The sequence below is a fragment of the Symphodus melops genome, assembly GCF_947650265.1.
Source record: "Symphodus melops genome assembly, chromosome: 13".
NCBI classification, from domain to species: Eukaryota; Metazoa; Chordata; class Actinopteri; order Labriformes; family Labridae; genus Symphodus; species Symphodus melops.
This window is the reverse complement of record NC_136703.1, coordinates 11,822,156-11,832,013: the sequence shown is the minus strand read 5'-3', so window position 1 is coordinate 11,832,013 and position 9,858 is coordinate 11,822,156. Positions and strand designations below refer to the sequence as shown.

General features: G+C 40.0%; 1 protein-coding gene across 3 annotated transcripts in view; it reads left to right on the top strand.

Moving 5' to 3' along the window:
• Positions 1–1,349: 1,349 nt before the first annotated feature.
• The window catches only part of casz1 (castor zinc finger 1), a 74,302-nt gene continuing 65,793 nt past the window's right edge, over positions 1,350–9,858 (top strand). For all 3 annotated transcript variants that reach the window (XM_079359602.1, XM_079359601.1, XM_079359600.1), the window contains exon 1: positions 1,350–1,793. In XM_079359602.1, the coding sequence (XP_079215728.1) occupies positions 1,745–1,793 (49 nt within the window). In that variant the 5' untranslated portion in view covers positions 1,350–1,744. The remainder of the gene's footprint in view (positions 1,794–9,858) is intronic.

Sequence of the window (9,858 nt, the reverse complement as noted above, 5' to 3'; positions counted from 1 at the left end):
ATTCACTGAAAGATGTCAGACCCTAATGAAGGAATGCATAGAGAGCCCGAAAAGAAAGCCTGGGTCAAAAATTAAAGTTCGTCATTGCCATCTCAACAGCAGTTATCTCTGAATATAGTTTAAGATGTGTTTGAACAGCTAAGACAGGACAAGCTGCATACAGTACTGTATGTAGTACACAGGACACGTTGAACCAATCCATGAAACAAAATGTTTTTGTTCAGTGTCAAATCAAAAGTGGAACCTCAAAGTAATATTTCTTTGAGACGTGTTTTTTAAATGTAGTTTAGAAAGTAAGAAACAAGTTGTTCCTGAGTTGTTCAAGTGTTTCTATACTATAAAATGAGATTATTTAAAATAATGTATTCATCAGCCAAACCCGGATATATGTATAGCACTTTGTTGACAACACCCAGGAACTGAAGCCTGTACTATTAATCATTGTATTATAGTTCACAGCCATAAAGTTATTCATTTCCTCTTTTCTGAAACCAGTAAATGCTAGTTATGAACCACTGTTATTCAAACTAAAAGTGTGACCTTTGAGAATGTACAGTACACTCACTCTCGTTCTTGTTTTGTGTCTCTACAAAATTCACACTTTTGACATGGAGCCACATTTACAGTATATGTGCAATATGTACAAATGGTCCAGACGGGCACTTTGCATGAACATTGCAGAAGAAACTGCCAGGCAAATAAGGGGTTTGTCTTATAAAGTATTCATTGTCACCTGGTAACGGCTGACGTTTCTAATTTTACCTAAAATTACAATGAAAGCCGATAGCTTATCACAGGGACCAAAGGAGAAGGTTTAGCTCTGAGGCAGAAAGGATAAAGAAAGTTTCCTCCACGGCTCTGAAAAGAGAGGATCTCTCTTTTGACAGAGGAGAGTGTTGTTTGCTTAAAGCTTAAGTGCATGAGTAATATTTTTGTCAAATATTATAAAAAACACTTGATGCCTTTGGCAAAAAAAGAGCACAGATGTCTTTTTTTGTCTCATTGGAAGGCATTTAAAATAGCTGAGCTGTAGTTGTACTTCATAGAAAACATCAATGAAGGTTTAAAAAACAGTCTTTAGGTAGTCACACTCAAGTGATTTTAAATCATTAATATAAAAGCATGAAATAATAATGTGCAGAAAATAAAGGACACATATTGAATAAAAATGTCTTTCCAAAAACCTCTTTTAAAGTGTTGTGCTCCGCTCATTTGAATAGAGGCAGTGGAGGCTCCACCCCAAGAGAGTTGAAAGGCTAGAAGACCACAAAGATGGAAAAGGCCAGCCCACTGAGGGAGGGAGAAAAAAACTGCTCCGGTTCCTCTGCCATAATTTCCTATCAGCCTATTCAGACAACATCACCAACAGCTTGGTCTGTGCGTGTGTGTGTGTATGGGGGCAAAGCAGAGAGTGAGAGACAGAGAGGCAGCGCACGAGAGGCAGAGAGAGAGCAGCACGGAGAGAGAGAAAGAGAGAGAGAGCGAGAGCAGGGAAGGGGGAGGCTCCGTATTCTTTCACCTACACCCCGTCAAACCACAGGAAGGAGGGGCCAGACCCTAAGCTGCCAATCAAATCCGCTCGTGGCAGCCGGCATTATCTCAGCAACAAACTATTGACAGATTACATGTCAAGGAGTTTAGTGCATGATTGAAGGAAGCCTTTTTTATCTAGTTACTTTTCCGCTTTATTTACCCCTCAACCAACCAACATTCGAATGACTTTCTTATAAAGTTGAGTTATATTATGAAAGTTACATGTCTGAGAGGATTTAACTTCGACTTCCCTGAATATGGTGAGTACTTTTCTTCTTTTGTATCTTTGCCAGATATGTTTTATTAGCTGACAGTTAAAGGTGTGTCTTTATCTCTCACTAAATACACTGAGAGGGGAAGTTCATGATTAAACTATGTGCCAGCCCGTACGTATACCCAAGTGTTGCGACACCCTTATTTATAGCGCTTTGACAGTGCCCAAAGGTGACTGCAATATCAAATATTATTGCTTGTTTCTCCAGCTCGCGACTCACACTGTTTTACAAACAGTATATATATAAAGAAAGTTCAAGCCAGTTTCATTTTCTCTTGTCAGAGTGTATTTCTCATCTAGGACAGTAGACCAGAAGAACTCTCTGTCAGACTTTTTTTTTTTTTTCTTCATCTGTGTTTTTTGTGCTTTTTTAGTTCTTTTATCTAATTACATGTTTCTGAACAAGCCAACATTAAGAAGTGTAGAAATACAGGTATTGGGCTTACCCAGAGAGGCACTGGCAATGCCATTAGGGTACATTGAATGGCCTGAGGGGTTGTTGCCAAGGGGACAAAGCAAACAAACTGTTGTGTTGCTTTTGTTGTCACACATGTAAAGGGAACAGGAGTAGTGCTAATACCTTTCCAGGTACTTCTAATTAATGTGCAAATAAACAGGACATTGCTGTATGTTACATTAATTTTTTTTTTCTACTCACATCTCATGTAGCCAAATCCTTCACTTTATTATAAATTCTATAATTGTTGTAATTAAACTGCATTTTAGTGAACACACGTGTGACTCTAAAAAAAAGGAGCGGATCTATAAGTGTCAGGTCTACACAAGTCATTCAGTGCGTACTTCTGGGAGAGTAAACTTGTCCTGTTGTAACTGGCTTACACCTCGTTCTTTCGAGCGTCATTCTCTTCGGTTTAATTTTAAAAGTAGGTTTATATGTTTAGAAATAAGTCTGTTTCCACATCCACTTTTACTTCTTTCAGTTTTAGTGTGTACTCTATGTGCATGTGTTTTCTGAGAGTGCTGTCTTTCTTCATACGTCTGTGTGTGTATTAATAGTCACTCGTTATTTGCAGCGTGCATCGAAACAAGTACTCAATAACTAAAATAACTTTTTAAAAACCATTGTAGGTTTCTTTAAAACTTTAATAAATCATATGAATCCTATTTTTGTAAACCTATTTTTAAAGTCATCCAATAGAGAAATATTGAGTTCAGTTTGGGGAGATTCCTTTTAAATGTGTTGTCCCCTTTAAAATGTTATCAGGGAGTTTAGAATAACATAAAAATGCTATTAAAATATTTAATTAAGAATAATTATTTCTGAGACTTTTTGCATTTTCTTTTTCTTTTTTAACAAACTGTGATTTAGCTCATTCAAACAGGTTTAGCTCCAGGCTGTTATTTTTAGGACTTTCATTTGAAAGTTCTGTTGCTGTTGTGTTCCTTATTGAAATCTTAAAATATCCTTTTCTCAAATGTCAGTTTAGTACCCAAGACATCATGTCGTTTTTCTACTTGTATTTCAGACTATAATTTAAAGATAGAAAAATACATATATGAAGACGATGTTGCTTTTTAAATAAAACTCAGAGAGACTGTATAGTAGACCACAATGACCACAACCTTTCACAAATACATGAGGGCTCAGTTATTATGTCTGGTTATTTAAGGTGTCCTATATTACGGTTTAAAATAACAGCAAACATGTACAACTATAATCGTGACACACCCTAATTTCAAACTTTTCGTCAGCTCGGAAAATGTTTTTCTACCCTCCAATGAGTCATAATGTTGATTACCTTCTCCCTCACTGAGTTGTCTCATTAACCCTTTGTGGCCCTCTCCATCTTTTACGGCCTTCCACAAAAACCAGGATGAAACGAGGGAGAAAAACAAGCCCAGTTCTGAAGGCCCTCAATAACCTTTTATCACAATTTAGCAATAACCTGAATCAATTTGATGTCTTAAGCAATAAAATATGCTGTTGCACTCCTATTTCTGCTGCTCCTTGGATGACAGTAAATTTACATTTTTTAATTAAACTAGCCGGAATTTTTATTAGGGGGCTGGGCTATGCTAATGGGAATGTTGTGTACAGCAGATTAACAGAGTTTTGAAATAAATTTAACAGGGAGACATTCGGAGGGAAAAAAATGCGAGTCATTGTCTTTAACCTCTTTCATGCCGATTTCTCCTGGGGGATCCTTGTATTCTAAGGAGCCTTGTCAGGGAAGAGTGCTTCTCAGCAACGAGGTGATTAGTATCGCCTTGTCAACCGAGGGAAAACACTCTCATTCTTAACATTTATTTTTTTACCTTTAAAAAACATGTCATTTTTGTTATAAAATTATTCACACATCACTTTCTCCAAGTCTGTTAAATTTGTTTTAAAAGGGGGAAATCATTTTATTGCTATTTTTGATTTTTTAAATGACAAAATTCTGAATTTTTTTTAAAACAACTTTATCATCTTATTTCTTTTTGTTAAAATTAATTTATTTAAAAAATACATTTCCATGCCGATCTTTGAGAAAAACTATTAAATAAGAGTCAAATACAGTAGCTAATGGGAGCGTATATGTTTGTGTAGTTTTATGGTCCGCTCTCAGTATTTGATTGATGTTACGCGAGGCTGTGTGTGTTATGCCTGGTTTTTAGCAGAGTGGCAGGGGGAGAGAAAGGGGGAACATAGAGAGCAGACAAGGGGAGGGTGGTGTGTGTGTGTGTGTGTGTGTGTGTGTGTGTGTGTGTGTGTGTGTGTGTGTGCATGCCGGGCGGGGGGCAGACAGAAAGAGAGGGACAGCTGAGTCCTGATTGAGCATGTGCCCAGTCATCAGACACAAGCCACCCAACACCGTAATTACCTTAACCCCTGTCTTTTAATACCCAAATCACACCAACTGGCTTTTTTTTCCCCAGGAGAAAGAGGAAACATTAGAGATCAAACGATCAAATAAACTCCAGATGCACGTGGGCTGTCATGCATCGTGCCGCAGTAGCCAAAGTGTTCAGGGCTACTTGATATGGGCCAGGAGCAAGGCAAGTGGCATCACCACCCCCTTTCTTCAATCCTGTGCACTCATGCAGTGGCCAGCACCTAATTAAAACCTCAAAGCTCCCCGTCACCAATCTGGAGTAATGGCCTAATTAATACTTGGTGAAGAAATATTCCGGAATGATAAACAGGTTGCACCTTGGGTCTTCATTGCCTTTATTATCTAAAATATAACAGGCGAAGTTTTTATTATCACAGATAATGCGTGTTTGTTCAACTGCTCTCCACCAAAATTCAAGGAAATTGAAACCGTAAAGTTTTCTTGATAATCATACTATCTAAAAAAGGGCAACAAGTAATTATGAATTATACTATTCATTGGAAAGAGATGTTTTACCATTTATTATTTTTTGGAAGAAGGAAAAAGTCTTTCCCTCATATTTCTTCCTCGTTTTTTTCTCAGCGCAACCAGCCGCAATAAACTCCTGCCTTTAATCTCACCGCTGAATTTGCCGTGTCATGTATTCTTATGTGCAGAGTCAAGAGAGAAGCTTCCGGTGCTTTTTTTTTTTTCCTTGACTTGATTTCCTAATCTTTTATATGAAATTATAATTTCATGCAAAGTAAGGGGGAAGAATAATCTTAAGTCGTTGATATGCTATATAAGAGGGGGAAAGGGGGAAATGAAGAGGTAATTAGCAGAGTGGAAGACTTTGTTCGTTTGTCTGAAAGCGTGGTCTCCACTGGCCATGAATGAATTTGCATGCTTCGCTTATCGAAACACACTTATTAGGCCAGCTGAAAGAGAGATTAAGCCTGCACAAAATGTGGGGACTAATCCTTTTAAATGTGGCAGAGGGTCTTTAAGGTGTGAACCGTACGTGTATATCGGACGTCAACTTTCATACTTTCAGTTAAATGTGGCTATACAGTACAGCAGATGCAGAGTTCACTATTTGAAGACAGGCTAGTGATTGAATAAATTGATAGTTTATCTCCTGACCCTTATCTCTAGAACAAATACAGCAGGTGGGGTCATGCTGGGTTGATATCCAGTAATGATGGAGTCTTTGATATTTTTTTTTTTACATTTTACTTAATAATTAAAAAAAAAACAACAACTGACTCTCATTTCGCTACTTTGCTCACATAATAGTTTCATTTCTCTGTAACTTTCAATTTGACTGGAATCGAGCTGAAACCTGCCGTACTGTGGCTTTATTTTTTGACAAGATTAGAGGAAAAAAAAAAAAAAAAGTCAAAAACAAACAAGTCGCCTAATTTCTCAGTCACCTTCACTGTAAGTGAGAAAATGTTTGCTCTGCGGAGTTACAGAGCCAATACCCCTGTCCTCCTCCGTAATTGACTGCAAACAGCAACGTAGTGACGTTTAAACACTGCCCTCCTCTCTCTCCTCTGTCTCACACACACACACACACACACACACACACACACACAGCCCCTCAACTTCAGGTCCCCCTTCTGCCATGTGTTTTTTCATGTGACATTCTATTCAGTTGGGTCAGTAGCAGGCAGCAGCGGCAATAATTACTGTCTGTACATGATAAATCTGAAGCCCAGCTGTTCATTTCTGTCACTGCCGATAGAGACAGGAAAAAGAGGGAGTAAGATAGAGAAGAGTAGGGGGAGGGGGGGGGACACTCAGGAGTTTGCAGTTTGCTGGATTTCTTTCCTTCTTTCTTCCTCGGTAACTTGATAGGATTACATGGTTCTGGAGCCCACACCTGTTAAGAGGCTGTTAGCAGAACAGTTGGCAGTCCCAAAGCCACAGCTTAGCCTTTTTCTTTTCTTGCTGCTGTCCTGTCTCTATCCCCTTTTTGTGATTTCACCCCTCATGTATGACAAGAGTTGTATTCAACGGGCTTGTGTGTGAGTGTGCGTGTGTGGGAGGGGGTGCTATCTGGGACACGTGAGCGATTTGTGTTTGATGTTATAGCGCATACCCGCACCTCTGTGTGTGTGTGTGTGTGTGTGTGTGTGTGTGTGTGTGTGTGTGTATGCGTGCGCGCTTGTGTGAGAAGCCAGGTTGTCTGACATCTCTTTCTCCCTCCCTCTCCTGAGACACTTTTGCCATCAGTTGTGCTTCCCTCATCGACGTCAGTCACTCCAGAGCCGCCCCCCCCGGAACAACGTACATACAAGTAACACGAAAGCAAACAATGAAACAATTCATTTTAGTTTGTTTTTCGTAAGGGTGGGGGACAGGTGTTGGCAGAGTTGTAAAATGCCCAAATACAGGTTAAACCAGACGATTTCAATGATTAAGGGTTAGGTTGAGAACGTTTGTGCATATTTTAGGAGTGCCAAAGCCCTGCTGTCAAATTAGAAAATACTTTTGAAAGGAGTGGAGAAATGAGTAATACATACAATTTGTTGCTTGTTTTCTCCTGTTTGGCTTCATTCAAGTCTAAAAAAGCCCTGGCTTTTTATTATTTTATTTTTTTTAAGACAGGGAAATATTTTTGGGTAGACAGTGAGTGGCGGATTCAGGGACAGTTATCAGACGTAGAAAACCGCACTATGGTAGCTTGTTTTATGCCTTGGTGCAACGTGTCTCACTACCTTATTTGGCATTCAGCAGCGACCCGGTTCTTTGGCTTCGTCACTTTCTGCAGGCCCTCAGCACCTGTTCCCCCTATTGTGTCGGAATTTTCTATATTTGGCATGTTGGACTCTCTGAATTGGTGTGCAGGTCTATTATTTTTATGTATGAGAAAGATGAGCCCTGTTTCTACAGCTGTATTTTTCCCTTTGCGAAGTTGTTCAAAAGACAATATTAGAAAACATGATTCAACTTAGGAGGGCTGTGAAACATTTCTCACCAGAGCATTTAAATGTCATTTTGTTCCTTGCATGTTATTGACACGTTGCATTGCCAAGGAGTTCAAATAATCTCCCGTCTAAAGCACAGGAGAAATAAAAAAGAGCAAAGTTAATCGATATCTCAGGCTAACTTTTAATTGTTCTGATATGTAATCGCTAAATGACAATAAAAAAGGAGCAGGGCCACTTTAAAAGCTTTATCTCTCCTGCTCTGTGCCCAAAGTGTCATGTCCATAACAGCACCAGCTGATCTACAGAGTAAAATAACCGCTAAGGCTTATTGTTTGGACAATATTGGAGCCCCCCCCCCCATCAGCCCGCCCCCCCTTCCCCCCACTGCTTCTCTCCCCTCTCCCTTGATTCATTTCACCCACTGTCCTCGGCTGCTGGAAAATGGCGTTAATTTTTTTATTACCTGTTTGACTCTCCAGCCTTATTACTGTAGCCCCTTAATGTTCTCTGTAACCGTGGAAACCAGATGAATAAATGTCCGCCAAAGAAAATGAGATGATTAAACAGGTCACCCTTGCAAAACAAATTCGCTTGGTCGAGCGCAATTTGTGTACCAAGCGGCTGTCTTAACAGTTTGCTAACAAGGGGATTGTTTGCCAGACTAACTGACAGAGAAGGGAGGGGGAAATGAAGATATCGAGGGAAAAGGATATGATTGAAGAGATAATATTTTAGATCTCTGTGCGGTTCGTCTCATCTCTTTCCTCATCAGTTTAATGCTTTGCTTGTATTTGATTTTAAATTCTTCCTTTCTGTATGTTTCTACACCTTTATAGAAACATCGTTTTCCTCCTTTAAATCAGCATCTACATATGAGATTTCAACTTTAAAGACACCATCCTTAGTATTGTCAGAGGCAGTTGGTCTGTGATCATCAGCAAGTGCAGTAGCAAATAGAATTTTCCTCTTTTATGTGGCAACCAATCATTACTGCTAATTGTCCTTGAGGCCATCTGTATAGGAAGCCTCATCCTCTGTTGGTGTTGGAACGGTACTTGTCATGGATTTACTAGTCAAATAATAATACTTCACTCCTGCAACCTCTGTAGTCAGCAAAAAACACTTCATATTCACACTTATAGTAATAAATATGAAGGAGGTTTGGTTTTCTCAAATTAAACAGTAGCCTGAACAGCATCCTGGTTTCAAAGTGTCACTTAGTTTCTTTCCCATGATTCCCCTGCCCTTCCCTTCTCCTCCAAGTGTAATATTCTCATATGACTTGTTATAAGCAAAGCTCACTGACAACCATACGAACCATCTGGTGTTTTCATCTGGGAAAATAAGAGACTTGGTGGGGCAGATTTAGCCATGTAAGGATAGGGCAAACATGCAGACTTGGATTGGAATCAGGCCTGTGTTGCCATTCCGACCACAAATCATAAATGTCGGGGACACGGCGGTGGTGTTGTTTATGGAGGGATGGCACGCTGCGCCACTCAAGGGTGTTGCCTGTTTGCCTTGATGCACCACCACCACTTACTGGCCTCTTGCGTTAAAACAACTTCCGTATCCCACTGAGCCCAGCCATTTTGTCCCGTTACCAAAGCAGATCCCAAATATTCACCACAGCTTCAGCCTCAACTCTTAAGAGAAGGGGGGTTGTTGCACGAAGTGGGGCTGTGGCTTCTTTAAGTCGTTTGTGGGACAGAAGATGGCGAACAGAGTTTCTCCACTGGTAGGCGGGGTATTTCATCCCAATACAGGGACACTACAGCTCAAAACTGAAAAGCACTTATGCATTATTGATGTTTTAATTTGTGCAAATGCCCAAGTCTTTGTTAAGTGATTATAGTGCTGGGGAGATAACAGGGGAGGTACTTCTCTATGAAACAAGAGCTTGCTTGCTGGCCGCACTGGGAAGCCATTGGACTAAATCTAACAAGTCGGCGCTTCTACTCAGCGCTTTGCAAGAGGGAGGGTGAGAAGCGCCGGGAGCGGGGGGGGGGGGGGGGGGGGGAGGTGATGGGAGGGAGAGTTTACGCAAAAATATCAACGTGTCCAAGATAAGGAAAAAATCAGCCGTTGATCTTTTGTCCTTATTTCAACTACACCTCTCCCGTTTATGATGTGAGGTTTATAGTTCTTTTACATCCCTTATCAACAATTATTTGATGTAAATACAATGGAACTGACCTCAAAAGCCCTATGTGTAAGTACTCCTCGTGGCACACCAGAAACTGACCTTGGGAGAAGAATGCAAAGTTATAACGCTTGCAAAACAAGCCAATAAAATAAT